The sequence below is a fragment of the Haliaeetus albicilla genome, chromosome 11, assembly GCF_947461875.1.
Source record: "Haliaeetus albicilla chromosome 11, bHalAlb1.1, whole genome shotgun sequence".
In the NCBI taxonomy this organism is placed as follows: Eukaryota; Metazoa; Chordata; class Aves; order Accipitriformes; family Accipitridae; genus Haliaeetus; species Haliaeetus albicilla.
Window position 1 is genome coordinate 11,548,166 of NC_091493.1, and position 18,316 is coordinate 11,566,481.

Here is an 18,316-nt window from a genome sequence, read left to right on the forward strand (position 1 = left end):
TGGTTCGTTTAGCCCAAAACTGAGAGGCTTGCAGGTGAGAGTGGAAGGATGGACTTCAGCAGCAGCAGACTTGGGCTTTCCAGGCAGGTACCTCTGCATGTGCCGAGACGCTAGAGACCCCCTGAAGCTTGTTGTCCGAAACTCCAGCTAACCCCAGCCGATCCTCCCACCAGCAGGGCTGAATGAAGAAAGTTTCTGTCTTCAGATGGATTAGTCTTGACCCTCTTTGTGGCCTTGCTAACAAATGAAACCTCTGCCTTAAGAGAGAGACATCTGGCAACAGCAGGGCCACATCACTTCAGCAGGGAAAAAGGACTGTGTGAATAACACGATGAAACTCATTTGTGACACTAAGCAGAAAAATGATACTGTTCAGCTTCGCTTACACATATAGTAAACCAACCTAGGTGTTGGGAGTATAAAAACGAGTCAAAATACAGATTGATTCTGAAATCAGTTCTTTTTTTATCCTTTAAAACCATGGACAGGAATGTACAGCTCCACAAAAATGGAGGCCAAACGTACCAAACCAAAACATTTCCTGGGATGCTGTGTGACAGTTTTTGTAAGATTATTTCCTTTCAACCACACTCAGTCTAAAAGCAGCTTCCATTTGCAGTTAAAATAATTGTGGTACACATTGCACACTCCTTGAAACACAATCTTTCTCATAGGCACTATGATTATTTTTCTTCTGTTTTTACTGGTGAAAAAATAAACACAGTTGAAAATGAACACCTTTTCCCTCCTTCAATGTGTTTAGGCTATGTGGTTAAGTGGATATTCTCTCCAGCTATTTAGATGAATAAACTTTAAGCTGGAGCATTCATTTTTGTGTTCTAAAAAAAGTTTGTGTATGTAGCTTTACATATATATGTATATATTATTCAGAAGCCCCAAATCCAACTCAAGTGTTTATCAGTGATTTTATTGACAGCAGAATCAATTTTGTTGAAATCAAATAGTTGTCTTATTTCAGTGAATGGTTCAAGACTTTCAGCTGCTAAAAAGAAGGTTTCACAAGACTCGCCCTATGCATTGAGAATGCTCAGACTTCATGTCCACATTAGGTGCTGTTTCATGCATATCTACAGATCAGTTTTAAGGTAACCGTAATTTTATGTGATATGGAAAAGATCTAGTGATCAATAAAGGAAAGCATGAAATCAGGTATAACTCTACAATAAATGTTCATCTATTTAAATGAAGCCGACTGACTCTACTTTATAAGCGCTCAGCAAAAAGTCTGAAATATTGGATTTGTGACCATTAAGACTAGTTCAGGGAACCAATCGTTCCACTTTTTTCTTTCTGGACATCTTAATGTCCTTGTTGACTAAATAGCGAGGACTAAAAAAACTGTTTGACCAATAAATCAGGCACATGATTTGCAAAGGCAATTCTTCCCTTGCAGTTATTCCAACTATCCCAGCTGGATATTCACAGTGAACAAACCACATTTCCATCACCTCCGTTCCATTTATAAGTGCTTTTAGTACGGGGATTTGCTCCAGGTCGCATCGGCAGCCAGCAAGCAAGGAATGTGGGGCACTGCCTGGTCTTCTCTCAGCTAATTAAGGAAGACAGGCAGAGGGCTGCCGCCAGATCCTACCCACAAGGATGGAAGGTTGCCCATGAGCTATAGTACCTTCCTCAAGCACAGTGATGTGTTCTCTCTATTCTCTGAAGCCATCTAGAGACAGCTTTAAATTAATGTAAATGCAAAACTACTCTACTACTTCCTGGAGAAATTGAAATGAAAATCAGAACTTTGTTGCCAATCTATATGGGGTTACAGAGGAGCCTTGTTTTGAAGGACTGTGATTTCTAGGGGTTTTTTCCAAGTCACCCTTTTATCTCAGTCTTGGGAGAGTTTTTCATTTTTAGCTTAGGAGGCCTCCCCCACTGTGAAACCCAATTCCTTGCCTGGTGAAGGGGCTGAGCCCGCAGGATGCTCCCTCACAGCCCAGAGTGCTGCCTGCAAGGCTGGAGGAAGGACTGGTTTGCCCTGCTTGCCAGAAGGCAATGTGGGGCTTGGTGTGACACCCACACCTCTGGCAACGGGGTGTCACTCCCGCCTATGGAATAGAAATGTCCATTAGTCAAATGAAACTGAGGTGGAGGTTAAGGAGAGCGGTAAATGCTGTCCTGAGCACTCAGAAAGTCCGTCCTGAGATACTACAAATCACCAACAATTTAAAACAGGCTACCAGTTTCTCTCTCTCTCTCTCTATATATGTATATATCACAGCCTGCAAATAAATGTGACCAAACCATACAGAGTCATTTTAGCATTACCAGTCTGTGCAAATACTAGTGGAACTAGCTGGAAAGGTTTTTGGTAATTAGCCCTTACTTATAGCGCCTGTCCCCTCTGCAGAGAAGGCAGAGCAGATCTCTTATCTTAGTTTTGCTTAATGTTTTAAGTGTTTTTAGGTATATTGGCTCTTGGAAGAAAGAAGGTTTCTTAAGAAGAAAGACCGACTAGATAAGCATGCACACAGGCAAAACCTGCTCAGAATAACCCTCCCCTGCCAGGGTATCAGCTCGTCTTCTGAGGTCAGAACTTTAAAGACTTCATCTCTTGAGCTGCTTTGGAAAAAACCCTAACCCTACCGTTACCCGAGATGAAAATGCAGACGGGCTGAATTTGCCTTTGCTGCTTCTCTATACAACACAGAGAGAAGCAGCAGCATAAAAATTGTATTTAAAAGATTGTTTTGTTAAATAAAAATGTTAATGTGAAAGATCAGGCTGGCAGCTGATCCATGCTTAGATCTGAATGCATACGATTGCTGCGGAACAAGTATGGAGAGTTTTGCTTGTACATATATACGTGATTGCGGACTGCAAGACCCAGCTCTGAGCTGCGGAGTTGGAGGACCTTACACCACTGTCAGAACTGGAGCTGAGTGATCACAACCAGTTACGCTGGCAAAGACAGATCAGCGAAGACAACTTTAAGGGGACTTTGGAAGCAACTTCACCTCTGCAATAATCAAGGAGAATAAGCAATGAAGGATAAAAAATGAGGTTAGTTGGAACCCAACTGCTTTATTGCTGTTCCAAAGTTCCCCTGGTGGCAGAGAGATTTCTGCTCGGATTGCTCCCGCTCAGGCGGAGGGAACTAACAGGTCAGGGCAAACTGTGAGCCACAGCCTCAGAAACTGTGAATCAGCACCATTGCTGGCACTCCGTATAACCCGACAGCAACCGAGAACCACTCCCGACGATTTTTAGTTCGTATTATTTCATTTCAATTTAATGAGAGGAGTCTTCACAGAAGCCAGTGCTGACACCTGCCTTTTGGTACAGTCACTAGCTGGAGGAGCTGCAGAGCCCCTGGGGCTCGGGGCGGGCCAGCTTTAGAAAGGCGCATGGGTTAGCACTGCCAGGTGGAAACCTGGCGTTTACTTCAGTCAGCTCGACTGCTGAGCCACCATAAATATCTTCCTCTGGGACCCTCATTCCCTCTTCATCAACTGTGCTTTCAGCGAAAGAGCTGCCACTTGTACAACACCAGAGTCTGACCTGAAGTTTTTTGTAGTCCGTTGTTTTCTCGGCACGTATGTTAATTTTATTTACCGTTCCATGTAAAACCCATAGCTGCCATTAATGTGCACAGAAATCTCCAGCATTTTATGGGCGATTCCATACATAAAAGAACTAACTTGAACACACTTCTCAGAGAATGCTTAGAATGGTTTGGCATGGAGGAGACCTTTAAAGGTCATCTAGCCCAACCACCCTGCAATGACCAGGGACACCTTCCACTAGATAAGGAGAGAAACATGAAACACAGATCTTACCCGTCCCCTATTACCGTGATGTAAATCTAATTATTATTAGATTTGTAACATCTATTTTTTTAAAAAATAGTTAATATAATAAAAGCATTTCAAGTAAAGATGGCTTTAAAAACTCACAGAAGAAATTTTACTTTTTTTTTGAGAAGTCTCTGCTTCCAAAACTCAACCCTTTAAAGGATCCCAGAATTTGGAAATCACTAACTTACTTAAAAAAAAAACCCTAGTGCTGATGACCACAGTTTCACTGACATGAAAGAGATCTGAGAAAGAAATAAAAGTAAGGCAAGTTTCTCAGATGACATGACCTGGCCCAACTCAAAATCCATCCCTCCTCACCCACAGAAAAGCTCTGCCACAGCCAGGAGAAGCTCCCTACCCTCTTCTCCAGAAGAAGTTCACAGTGTGCATCTTGCTGGGGTGGTGGGGGTGGTAATACTTCTACTAGCTGCTGTTTCCTCCATCAAGAACAGTCAAAATCTCAGCTATTTCTAGGACATTCAAGTTCAGCAGATGGTTCCAATCTTAGTTATCAATTGGTAGATTTTTTGAAAAAAAGTCATTGAGTATTCATACCTCATTTCTTTTTTGGGGATACTCATTCTTTCCTGGAAGAAGAGATCAGAGAGAATCTAAAGCAAATGAGTTTAACTTGAGTCAGATGCCAAAGTGAAACCTATACCACATTTCTGTCCTCTTACACTGAGGTAAGCGATACCTGCCTCAGCTCTGTACAGGAGTAAGCTTTATCTTCTGAAAGAAACATCATCTTAATGTATTGTCAAGCAATGGAAACTCTAAGCCTGAATTCCTTACAAAAAGGTCTTGGACATATTACTGGAATGACTTGTAAAATCACCTCGCTGAGACTTCTTTCATTTGCCTGATGCATCTCAATAACCTGCAGCTACTACTGTTTATTTCAGAGAAAGCAAGGAACTATCTTTTTATTTTAGAATATTAATTATTCTTGGTATTCTTTTCTATTCGTGTATTATTATTTGTATCTATAGTTTCCAAATATTCACACAACTGAGAGCTCTCGTTCCATATACCTTCAAAGCAAGATGTAGATTAAAACAATATTTGCCATATAACTCTTATGAACTTTGACATTATTTATATTACATTATATAATGCAATGCATGTTAGAGGTCTTAACCTTTGGAGACATTTTAGTATTAAGAGGCAGAAAGTCACATCTGAAGCTATAGCTCAGGACACTTGAGATGACTTCTGGTCTTTGGTACTCTGAAAGAAGTCAGAGGCTTCTGGTCTGAAACCTCACAGTACTTCCCAGCGCTGGGCAGGAGAACCCGAAGAGAGCGGCTCACCTGGAGACTGGAAACGCTGATACTGGCAGATACGGAGGAACGGCAGGTAAATGCCTTGCAGCACAGGCTGCATAAATCCTTCTTCAAGGGAAAGATTTCCCATTAGGTCTACCCAAAGCAGACAAATGTAAGTGTATAAAATTTTGAATGTTTTTAGGCCTTAAATTTACTCAGTGGACATCCCCACTGTCCCAAACGTTAGGCTGTAAATTATACTCTTGATTCTGAGGGCACGGTAAAATTGAATGTGAATAATGATGCTGAACCATTGCAAATTCAGCGATGTCAGTAAAACCAGAGTGGGCACAGGACAGCACAGAAGCAGGCCTTGCAATGCAAGAATAAGGAATAAAAACAAGAGTACATCAATGCGCTGTCACTATAGTGATGTGGTACAGACCATGGTCACTGTTAAGGAAAAAAGAAATATAAATTGCATGTAGGTCTCCTCCTGATGGTGTTAGAGTCTATTATATTACTAAAAGCAACAGTGCAAATACAGGATTTCCATCCACTTACATATGGTATATCCTATACCATATTTACATTCTTTAGTCATCAACAAACCCCTCTCCATTATAGCTATAGAATATTATAGTCCCTCACAGAAAGAAAAAAAAAAAAAAAAAGGTTGTTTTGCTGTATTTTTACTTTCTTATTTATCTGGCAAAATTTTCACAATAGCAGTCTTGTGGGGTACTAGGAGATCACTCCTTGTTTACAGGACTGTTGACCAAAGAGGAGACTGCTGAATCTTTTCAAGAAAGTAAGGGTCAGTGCAGCCTGTTAGTGTCATGTGATCGCTCTGTCTCTGCAGCAGACATTAAAAACAGTGCTGTAATAATAATCAAAACATAATTACCTTTGTTCCAAGGGACAGCACAAGCATTACGAATTTGGGAATTTCTGCCCCTTTTCCTTTTCTCAGATGCTACCAACATGGTCATTAATAAATTCAGGTAGTTTAACTTTTTGGCCGTTTCAACAGATAAACAACTATATTGGTTTTTACTATTAAGATGAAAGCACTTTTACCCCCTGCAGCGTACACTGTGGATGACTGTTTCCTCCTCTGCTGTGGCCTTCCCCAGTTCTGGGCTACAGCAATGGCTTTCCACTGCCATTAATATACTCTGTGACTGTATTTCTTGCAAGAGACTACTGATTCCTATGGCCCAATCCTCTAATTGCTATCTAATAAAAATGAAAAAAACCCACTCCACTTCATTAGTAAGTTTACTGCTGTTGCAGCTATTTCATTTATATGTCATGTTTGAACTTCGCTATTTAAAATACAAAAATCCTCTTTGATATGATGATTTGGAAGTGCCAAGTCTAAAGCCTGAAAACTGGGTGTCGCAGTTGTTTTCATGTGAGTAGACATCAAAACAAAGGGAGCATAATCTTGCTATGAACTTACAGTAATAATGCAGTACAAAAAGAAAAAAGTTTGCATCACCTTGTATTTTCAGCAAGATAAAGAACTATATTATTCTATGAATCATTTTTTAATATAATTCAGATAAAATCTTGTTCTCTTTGAGGAAATCTAACAGTCCAGCATCTAGACGACAAAAAGGAACAGAGATGGCCTTTAATACTATGTGTCAGACAATACAGATAATGGGATCATTGACCTGTTGGGCTACTGAAATAAAATTTAAAAAAATAAATCAAAAAAGGTGAAAAATCTATACTAAATATTTGCTTTTTCCCAATCTGCTTGAAGATGAGCATTTTAAATTCATGCCAAGATAAAAAATCACTTTATAAGCTCATTGTTTTCCCAAGTGAAAAACAGTTTACAGGGAAATTCCATTTATTGAAAGTCAATTGATATTAATGCCATTTTCAAAACCAGTTTTTATTCCAGGTCTGCTCCTTCAAGCTTTAATTTTATTTACTGCAGCTAGGACTCTGAAAGAGTTCTTCTTTGGTATTCATTTTCATAATTCCTTATAAGAGTAAGAAATGTTCGAGTAATGTCCAAAATTAGACTAAAGGAAGCTGGGGATGAATTGGGAAGAGGCTTTTAATACAGGAGCATATATAGCACATGCCTGGTCATAAGCACATGCCATTGTCTCATTGTTTTTGCAAAATTTAAACCTGAAGCTTAGTATTTTGATGAATAACATTGGAATTAGCCACATGGTGGTAAGTTCATTGCTGTTAGAGCCTGGTCAGTGATACTCAGTCCTTGTAAAAGATAGACCTGACAAACCGATCACTCGGCCAATGAACCTTGCACCGTATTCCAGTGAGGGTGCTCACACACTGATATGAGTATAGTTTTCATAAGCAAAATGAAAGTAGCTCCATAAATCAGTGTAGAAGTCCTTACCTCATGCGGTAGACTACTAAGCTTTGTGACACTACACTGGACATTGAGTAGAAAAGATTTGGGGCATGATCCTCTATTAATATAAACTGTCACTACTGCATTGACTACATCAGCTGAGAGTGTGGCTAGGTGGCTAGATACCAAAAACATTCTGAAGAGCTCTTTTTCCATGGATGTGTTTATTGATCTAAACGTGATCCTGCAAGAATTAGAAAGTTTCAGCTTTGGGTCATGGGTGTACTGAAGAGTTTTTCAGTGGTTAACGCTATGAAATGTGCCCATATTCACCTACATTTCCTACTTCAAATGCTGGGATCATCCTACTGTTGTTGTTTTTTTGGTTTTTTTTTAGGGTTATTTTGGATTGTTTTCAAGAAATTCTATACGGAAGTAAAAAAAAGGTCAGAATATACACCTCTCATAATTCTGCTCCACAGTATTATGCTGAAGAGACATAGGCTTTCTCTGTTCAATTCAGAGAACATTCAATTTATTTAGCTAGCTGTTCTCCCAGTTTACTCAAGTGTAATGCTGCATGTGTGAATTTTCACACCAGACTACACTTGGAACTTCATAGGTCAGATATAATTTTTAATTATGTTACAGGTAACCGACTGAGTTCAGAGCCTCTTTTAGGAGGATTACAGTCTGTTACCAAGGCTGGGAACAGATGTAATTTTAGGAATGAACTGCATTTTGCACTGACTCGCATCCCTTCCAATCCACTGAGTTCAATGGGACCACAGGGGTCAGAAGGAAAGCAAAATTTGGCCTATCATTTTGACTGTTTCAGTACAACTTTCTTTTGTGTCCTCTACAAAATTAATTGCCAGACCTCAGAGAAAATGTTGTTCCATTCACTGTAAAATAGGAGGGTCCACGGAGGAAAATAGTAGCATTAGAGAAACACACAAAAGACATTAAGGCTACCTAGTTTGATGTTTTCAAACCTTTTTCTTTTCCTCTGCAAACAATGACAGTTTCAACAGGATCTGAAGCGATACTCTTAACAAATAATACACTAGTCTGTCATATGGTTAATATTAACGTCTCTCTATTCAAACATGCTGAAAACTGAATAGAACAGTTAACATATAACAGTCACACATCCTTTGCTGAGTACAAGATCGCATCTCTAACATGAACTGAAGATATCCTCACCATTTCAGATCTTCATCTGTCATTCAGTCAAACATTTCATTCTCTTAAATACATCGCTCTTCCCCTCTTTCTGGGTCTTTCTGGGGTGCTGAGTGAACACATTCTCTCCATAAAGGCATTGCTTATGATATGGTTCTTTCTTCAACAGAAATCTTGCCGTGTGTTTCCAATATGTTGCCAAAGGTGAATTTGCAGAGTTTGGTAGGATTTGGGGGCGAGAAGGCCTTACATCTGGATCAAAAAGATTTAATTTTGAAACATCTGTTTGAGCAGGATTCTGCACTTTATTGCAGAAAGACCATCTCTTGATGAAATTAATGGTGAACAAGTAATTAATTGTGATCTTACTTCACAAATTATTGAATCAGAGCTTTATATAGTAGCCAGTTTTTATATTACAGGTATGTTCACAGGGCTTATGGGCAGAGGCAAGCTCACTTTAGTCATGTCCTGAGCTGGCGGGATGTAAACGGCGTTGATGGACAAGTCACACGACTGTAGGGATGCAAAGCTGAGCCCCAGCTAATGCACCTCGTCTTTCAGAGGGTTTATTTGGTGCGGGCTTGGGGCCATACCCACCGCAGTCAGCTCAGCTCATGCAGAGTGAGATTGTGCCCAGCCACAACATATTGCAGAAACATGTCAGAGTAAGACCGCTCCTCACAGTGATCCCACCTTACTGCTACAACAAAAGCTCTGTGTCATTGAAGAAGGGAGTCCAAACGAGGCATGCTCCGTCCTGGGGCATAAAGCATAATTTGCCCTCAAATATATTTTTATTGAAAACACACAGCAAAGATTACAGCCATAGAAAGTTCTGTAAACAAGACAATTTCATCAACTTTATCTTAAAAAAACCCCAAACAAAAACAGCAAAAGAAACCCAAAATAAGACTTACTGAATGAAGACTGTGAATGGTAATTTTTTTTACTGCCTTAATAAAAAAAATGACATACACCTTCAGCATTTCTTCTCCAAATTTACTTGACAGAGGTTAAAATATTGCTTTATTCTGACTCAACATACAACAGCACTGTGTGATCGCTTGTGCTATTTTGGGAAGTCCTGAGACTTGTGAACTGGGAAGTCTGGGGCACATTAATAAGTTTAACAATTAATTTGCTGCAAAGGAATGTTTTAGAAGATTCTGTATATGCTGTAATTTTTTTTTTTTAAATCAATCTTCAGACATTAACCAGGGAAGGCTATTTAGCAATTTTTTATTATAGCTGATTTTCTTTTTCCCCATGAATAAGCAGATATTTTAATACTAGTAAAAACAGTAATGTGTGTGTCACCGAACCCAATTCATTGCATTATTGGCATATTGTGTTACAATTTACGGGGGGAAGAAGGACTCAAAAGAAAGCAAATGCAAAAAATGCTTATAATGTGATTGGGATACGGCAAACAGGAAATGACATTTCTTCTCTAAGGCCTTGATCCCCTGCAGGGCGTGATTTGGTGGAAACCATCTGCTCTTACATAGCCCCATTAGAATCAGATCTGTGCATGCTTGTGGGTCTGCCCATACTGAACCATCTGCAGGGCTGAAGCTTTAAAGTTCAAATGCCTAAGCCATGATTAATTAAAGTGACTGGAGAACTGAAAGCGGGAACAAATTAGGGCAGCGTGGACACTTATCGGCTGGATTTTGATCATATCAGATCTCCCTGACTCTCCTCTGAACAACCCATAATAAAAAATACGTTAAAAAAAATACACACGCACTCAGAAGCGCTCCTTGAGAGCTTACAAATGCCTTCAAAGTATAACAGTTTAGAAATGTTGAGGGGTCAGTAATGAACAATGGAGTTTATGTTCCCACTCAAAAAAACCCAAACCAAAACCCAAACCAAAACCTGTTGTAACACACACTTTTGCACTTTCTCTTGTTCTTCCTCACTCTCCACCATAACAGCTCTGATAGGCAAAGCTCAGAAGATGGAGCAGCTGCGGGCTCCTGACCACTGCATCTTTACAGACCCCAATCCCACTCCGCGCTTGGCCAAACCCAGAGCTCCTCTATGTTTCCATTGACTTTCTTGGCCTGACTGACACATTAAAGTAAGGTCGAGAGTTAAGCATCTGGCTCAATTTAGGGATTTATTGTCATTCCACCGTAGGTACCTGTGCTGCTACCTCAGAAGTAGATGTCTGCGTGCCTGTTTCCATGGTATGAACCTGGAACCAAGAGGAGCGGGGATGAGGGGATCGGGTCTGTGCCAGGGTCACGGGACTTGCTCACCAGGGTCTGAATCCCCAGCCAGCAGCTCAGTGCAGCGCTGCCACGAAACCAGAAATGAATCTAAGAATGGTCTTGGCCTCCACTGAAAAAAAGATGCATAGCCTAAGCCTTCGGACAGCCGAACGGGACTGTGGTAAAATGCTCTGTAACTGAAACTGTATGTCTAATCCTGCCTAGAAAGCACCTGATGTACGCTTCATCCCTCCTGGAACTTTTCCCTTAAAAAAATATTTTGTTAAAAAACACTATGATATGAGGGCGATTGACTATTTGGTTTCTTCTAAGTAGATGCTCTTAAATTAATGCATATAAATAATTTGTATTTAATTTCCTCCCTTCCTGTTTAGCAAAGCATCGAATGCACAGATCTCTGGTTTCCCCTCCCACAACCCCCACACGAAGTCACTTGGTCAATACCGAGTCTCTTTGCATTTCGCTTTTTAAGACAAATTGTGCCTCTCGCTCTGACTTGGCCATGGGGCTCAGGGGCAGAAAGGCCGTGTTTTCGCTCGCACCGCTCTCTGCTTCTATGCTTGCCAGTTCATAGTCCTCCGACCGCCTCGCGTCCGTCAGAATCCGAATCTGCTCCTGCACAGTTTCTAGCAATATTTTCACTTCATGTTGTTCTGCTATAAGACAATTACTGACTGGGGAACTCACATTGACAAGTTCAGCTGAATAGGAGTTTTTGCACCATTTGATGCCTGTTACTTCAGAAACATTTTGCATTTGCATGCAGGCTTCATCCAAGCCCACAGACGGGATGATGGGAACGGAGTTGGCCCTTGAAGATGAATAGCCGACCAAGTCCTTCTGATCCACGTTATTAAAATAAGGGGTCGTCTCTCTTGAAGGCAGTTGCATATTTATTGAAGTATTCTGAGGAGTTTTTAAACCACTGGATGAATACCTGGAAAGAGCAAAAAGAAGTTTTTGTTGTACATCAAGCGGTCAGATGCAACCGGCAGCAGGAATGCTGTATGAGATTCAGTGAACTGTGCTGAAAAGATATATGTCATTTTTCCCTCGCGCTAGGAGCACTTGGTAATAGTGTGGCCCTGGGGAAAATAACAGACTTGGGAGACCTGGTTTTGATTCTCAGAGCTGCTGGTGGCAAACCACTGCTTGCCTCTCGGTCTCATTTTGCCCACCAGTATATAATGACAATTCTTTTTTAAAAGATTTCAGGAGTTATCCTGTATTACTAATTTTCTTCGAAATTCTATTCCCACATTCCTAACTGGGGAAAATGGATTGATGCTTTCTTCAACATCAGAACTCTCAATGTCAAATGGCTATTTTAGGAAAACACTTAAAAAAGGTGCAGGAAAAAAGAACTTGAAACAAAACATGGTTGTGCAGTCTTTATTTACATGGAAATGATTGCCTGTGCTCCCCTTCAAACAAGCAGAGCATCTAAGTGCAATGTACCTCTGAAAAACATGTCTGTTTTTCAATAGCCCATACTCCTAATGTTGGCCTGATTTGTTTTCTTAGATCTCATCCGGAAATACAGCCAATGTATTGTGCTTGAGCAAATGTCTGTATTTTCCTGATATTGTAATCTTGTGTTTCAAAAAAAAAAATCCTTTATCCTCCATTAATACATATCATAGCATGATTTTATTTATTGTGAGGCAACTTTGGTGAATTTTTATCAATATTTCCATTTTGTTTCCAAGTCAAATTCATTATTCTGGTCAGAAAGTGTTTTCATTTACAGGAAATACTTAAAAAACAGAAATGGAAAGTATACCAAATACAAAATAAAGGAAACAATGAAAAAGAAAAAAAAATGTTTCCCATCTGAGAAGTAGTATTACTAGAAATTTGGATCTCTAAGAGTTACTATATTTACTAGTCATGATTGCCAAGGACCACAGACATCACCTTAGTACCAGAACGTATTTTATTTATAATCAGCTTTGTGACCATATCACTATTTAATAAAGCAAGCTAATGGTGAAGTCTATTATGTTTTACCTATGGATGAGGAAAGCAACATTTAGATCTGGTGTGGAAGGCAGGTGCTTTGAGCTCTGACTTGAATGGTATTTTTCTGAAAGCTGCTTAAGCCTCCTGGACTTCACTAGGGATATCCTTCTACTCACACGTGCCTTGCTGCTTTTTGGCATTAGCAGAAAGACAACTAAGGAAAAGAAAGTGAATTGCATGAAACAGCCATAGTCCAGTATCAGCGCACGACGCTAATTAACCGGAAAGGCTTCTTTGGCCCCATCCTCCTGGCGAGCTGTCAGACAGGAGAGAGAGGAGGAGATATCTTCAGGCTCATTTCCAGCAGAGTGCCGCTGGCTTGTAATTAACTCGTCTATGGTGGCACCGCGTTTGTACAACTGCTGGACACATTAACCTGTACACGTGCATGCATTCAGTTCTGTGCAGCCCCTGTACGAAAACTCTCCAGGCATCCTCAAAAGACCAGAAAACACAACTGGGAGGTCTGTGATAAGGAAGAGGTGTTGTGATCTCTGCTGCTGTCTGATGGAAAGAGATACTGCTTTGGGAAGTGGGACCCAGGGGAATAATATAGCAAGTGGCTTATTTGGATACATGCTAGAACTTCTTGTACATGCTATACAGCTGCGTTTATGTTTTACATCTGAGCCAGCAGAGACTCAGCTTTTGGTTAATTACATTTGCACTACGCTTAGACACACTTGTAGCCATTTATGGAGGGCCTTTTTACAACAGTTTTCAAGAATCGGTATGAATGAAATACTGATCAGGGATATTATTCCCGAGGGAGGACAATTAAAAAAAAAAAAAATTAAAACAAAACAGTGCAGACCTTTGGGTTGTGCCCATTCTTGTTTCCTTTGCTTATTATATAATTGTTCAAACGACTATAGCTGGAGAGATCGCATCAGTTGCATTATTCCCTTTTTTGGTAATTCGGGCCCTAAATATATTCTGGGCTGCACCCTGAAAACAAAGGGAGTGAATGTTTTTAATGAATTTCACATGCAATGAATGTCTTATATGGATGATATATAAGCAAAAACAAGAAAAGACTGAATTAAAATGGGTTTGGTGAGAAATCAGTAACATTTGCCAATTCCATGACACAGGTTCAATTATTCTTGGTATTTTGAAAACTAATTGGCAGCAACAATAACATGTAATGCAATGCCTGGCATATTTCCATAATATTTTTTGAAGTACAGACAGACACACCAATTTTATGCCAGAACTACATGTTTATGCTCTGTGCTCACAGGACTTTCAAAGGAGGACTAAGGCTGAATTAAAGCACACACACTGCGTGCAACAGGCAAGGTATTAAACTAGTAGGGATATTACATCTAAACCATTTGAGACTCAGCTTTTGGTTAATTACAAACTGATCCATGCTTCTACTTGTGACACCAGACTGCTGCTGTTTTCAATAGACTGAGACTTAGACCTATAATTGCAGAATCTTAATTACTTTTTCCTATAATTAACTTTCCCAGCACTACAGTTCCTTCTAAGAAAGATCTGGTTTTTTATCTGAAAAATTTTGTCTGAATACGATCATTCACGTGCATGTATTTCAAAGTGGACCTCTCTCTCCACCCTCTTCCTAAAAACAAGCAAAAAAAGAAACTCAAACATTTATAAATATGCAACAATAATTATGTTATACTGTGTTTAGGAGTCCAAATTAAAAAATGAAACTGAAAGAAGCATAATAATTTTACTACCCCCTTCAAATAGATATTAAGGAGAGACAGAAGGGATCGGAACGTGAAATACAAAATGTTTTTTATTTAGCATAGTACCAATAGCTTTGCTATAAGCTCTACTGCTATAGGTGTTCAGTATACGAGCCTGACGACAAGGTCCGATAAGATGAATGGGAGTCATTCCAGCAGCACTACCAGGCTTCGGTTCACCCTTGTAAGCACATATACCTGTATATACACACACCCCATTTTCTACCTGTAGGTATGACACATTGGGTCTTGCATTCATAAACACAGTTGTATCTGTATATGTACACATTCACAGGCTATAACACTTCATACTGTGTAAAGGAAACAGCTGTCACTGAAAGCATGCGACCAAACTGCTGTCCACTTAACTGCATGTAAACTTGTGACACCCTCAGGGACTCGAGTCAGTCTCTGAGATGTGACTGGCATGGAGAGAGTTTGTTTTCTTTAAGCCCCTCATTTCAAGCAGGTTTTTCTACTCCTTCAGGTAGCATACTGATTAAATAACTGTTACTAGCTGTATTTGACTGAAACTCTGCAAATATTAGATCCTGTTGCAAATAATGAGATCTGGTGCTTCTTGAAGGCAGCAAAAGCTTCCTTCTCAATGTGGGATGGGAAGAGGAGCACTTTTACAGGACTACACAAGAACTAATCAGGTAAATTAGCCTCTTTTCTATCAAATGCAAACATAGAAAACCTGACTAAACTTCAGCCAGAGCTGCTGATGGATGAACTTTAGAAGGCTCACAGAATTAGGGAGATAAACTGCTTTGATTTGTGCATCCCTATAGGGAAAGATGGAGGTGAAAAGGGAGAAGAAAGGTAGGCGTGTAACTTCTGCAGGTCACAAGGGAACTTGGCATTTGGGCTGGAAAACTAATGAGAATACCAACACTATGAAACTAGCAGATATTTAGATGGTAAAAGTCATCTGATTTGGGGGAAACCTCTTCCTAAGTTAGAAGAATTCCACATAAAGTAGAATTAGTGAATTATTTTTAATTTTTGTTCAGAGATAAGATGCGTACTTAATATTTCGGTTGAAGAGATTACTTCATTGCTGCAACACAAAATAACCTGCAAAAAGTTTTGTTTGTTACAAAAGACTTAAAAGTCTTAAAAGACTTTACTTTCATAAGAACCATCATCAGTAAAACATCGTAATAAAGTAAGATCAAAAAATTGCTTTTGTTTTCATGCCTAACATTGACATTTAAAAAATTCATTTCCATGGGTACTAGTGGAAGACTTTTGGTGTCATATTTGTGATACGATCTGTGTCAGAAACTGCTGTGACTCCCTGTCACAACACCACCTGTTGATGCACTCAGAGGACTCCTTCCGAGAAAGGCCCCATCATTAGAGTCGATATTAGGAAGCTCTAACTCTACAGACATCCTTAGCGCACAAAATATGGATGAAGTGCTTTAGTGGACTGAGGCCAGAAGGGGTCACAGTCTGGCCCAAATATCAACCTTTTGCAGAACGGCAGATTTAAAATATAGACCAGTACAAGATGATACTTGTAATATCACACACTGATTTCCTAGAGAAGAGTAAATACAACTGCCCACAAGACAGCTTTGCCGTTTTCTACCTCACTTCTCAACCTAGGAAGAGGCTGCAGCACTCTCCAGAGCCCGTGTTACAAGACACTGCCACTGAAGAGGGAAGGCTGTTAGCCTGCCCCTTTCAAGAAGGGTTGCATTCAAAGTCACAATTTTTGTAAGGAATTGTACACACATTATCATACAAACGAACAAAAGTATATTTACTCCAAGAAGTAATAATCAAGTTTTTCCTTAGAAGAAGCAAACAGAGACAATGAAAGAAGTATGAGACAAATTTGTACTTTTTAAAAGAAATCACCAGATACCCAAACCTTTTGCTGCTTTGCTTTCTCCCTTCCAAGGTAAGCCCTGTTCTTCATCTGTCTTTCCTAATTACTGCGGCCAACTTTGTTAGGTAGATTCAGCTACAAAACATTTTGTGAGCCATGTGCCCTCTCACAGAGTACCCCAGACTGGGCCAGCCTGCTGCAGGGTGGAAAGCGTGGCAAGGGAGGCGTGGGGGGACCGTGTGCCCGCGCGCGTGCCCACGCGTGCAACGACACACGGGTAACGACGCTCATTCGTGGTCAGCACTTGTGGCTGTCATTTCCCAGGAGGTCAGAGTGGATAGTGATAAGAGCTCCTTCCCTGAGAAAAATTAAACATGTAGACAACCTCAGTTCTGCACTTCATAAAGCCAGTTCTGATGCGAAAAATGTCCAGCTGCCTTCTCACAGTGTAACTATTCACCTTGCCACACTTAGCTGGGACTTACACGCATCCAAATGAAACTGGTGTCGTTTTATTCCATTCCAGGTATCACTCCTTGTTTTACATATAATATGTTTGTAGTGATTCTGGGAAGTCTTTGGAAATCTATAGGGATATGTAAATATTATGCAAAATACCTCAGCAATTGCAAAAGACTTCAAAGGCAGCTGTAGGTGCTCAGGAGCACTTCTGAAATTCAGACCTTATGTATAGCTGGAGCTCACATTCAATATTCTAATAAGCTGAATTAAAAAAGGAAAAATATTGGATTCTTTGTGCATTTTCAAAGACAAACCTGTGTGAAGTGATCGGACTTCGGTCTACAGCAAACACACTTTGCAATGCATATTGATTTATTTAAAAAACCATGTAAGTTGGACTTCTGAATTATTTTCTCTTATTTGCCCAGTGCTGACGGAAGCAAAAAATGCTCTGCAAAAGTTACTAGAACATCATGGCACCGCTAGAAAAAGCATCAGTTATACAGAGTAAAGTTGCCAATCACTTACAGTTTGTTCTAATCACTCCTTCTACAGCCTTTGAAAGGCTTAAAAAGAGCAGCCAGCCAAATAAAAATGTATTACCTTCAAAGAGCCAGTACGCTGAAAACATTCTTCTGCTTTCAGTACTATAAACCCTGGATCCACAGTACACTACAACAAAGTTGGAAGGACTGTAATGGCAAAGCATATGAACCACGTAACAGCAGCCATTCACAAACTGGCTCACTTCAGTTATTACTTACCCGTGACAAGGTATTGTGTCCTGGTCTGTGATCCTTGACTCTTCTAGCTGTTGATATGCTGGTCCTGTAATTCCATTGAACCTACCCCGAGGTAAGGGAGGAGTCCTCCGAAAGGCATTTCTATGTAGCATCCCATTTTTTTGTCCTGGGCTGCAGCATGAAGAGAGACTTCTAGGAACAACACCAAGAGTATGGTAAAAATTATCACAGCAAAAGCGTAAACTTCTGCAAATTAAAGATTCAGGATCAATAACGCATGGATTACTGTTTTTATAAACTTTGCTGTGGCAGTGTATGACGTCAGTAGAAATTCTCTACGGAAATACAATATTATAATCTGCAGTTAGCTGCTGTTTATGCCATATTTAATACACCACCTCTCTTCTAGGAATGAAAATAATTGCCTGGTATATTAAATGTTTTCTTGTACTTGATGAAGGATGCTTCTTTTTCTCCATGCTGCATACCATAATGCTGCTATATAGAGTTGACTCCTCAGATACTATAAACAAACAGCACAGCTCTATCATACCTACATCTGAGCTCAGAATCGTATCTTAAATTGAGAGCCCATTATATCATCTATCAGCCTACAAGGTGCTGCTTCCTGATACGACAACATTAAACTGGGAAAAAA

At 40.0% G+C, this 18,316-nt stretch overlaps 1 protein-coding gene across 2 annotated transcripts in view; it reads right to left on the minus strand.

The window, feature by feature from the left end:
• Window positions 1-445: 445 nt before the first annotated feature.
• Window positions 446-18,316, minus strand: part of NRG3 (neuregulin 3) — a 436,764-nt gene continuing 418,893 nt past the window's right edge. For both annotated transcript variants that reach the window (XM_069796150.1, XM_069796149.1), the window contains exons 8-9: window positions 17,680-17,850; window positions 446-11,804 (exon numbers count right to left, since the gene is read on the minus strand). In XM_069796150.1, the coding sequence (XP_069652251.1) occupies window positions 11,297-11,804; window positions 17,680-17,850 (679 nt within the window). In that variant the 3' untranslated portion in view covers window positions 446-11,296. The remainder of the gene's footprint in view (window positions 11,805-17,679; window positions 17,851-18,316) is intronic.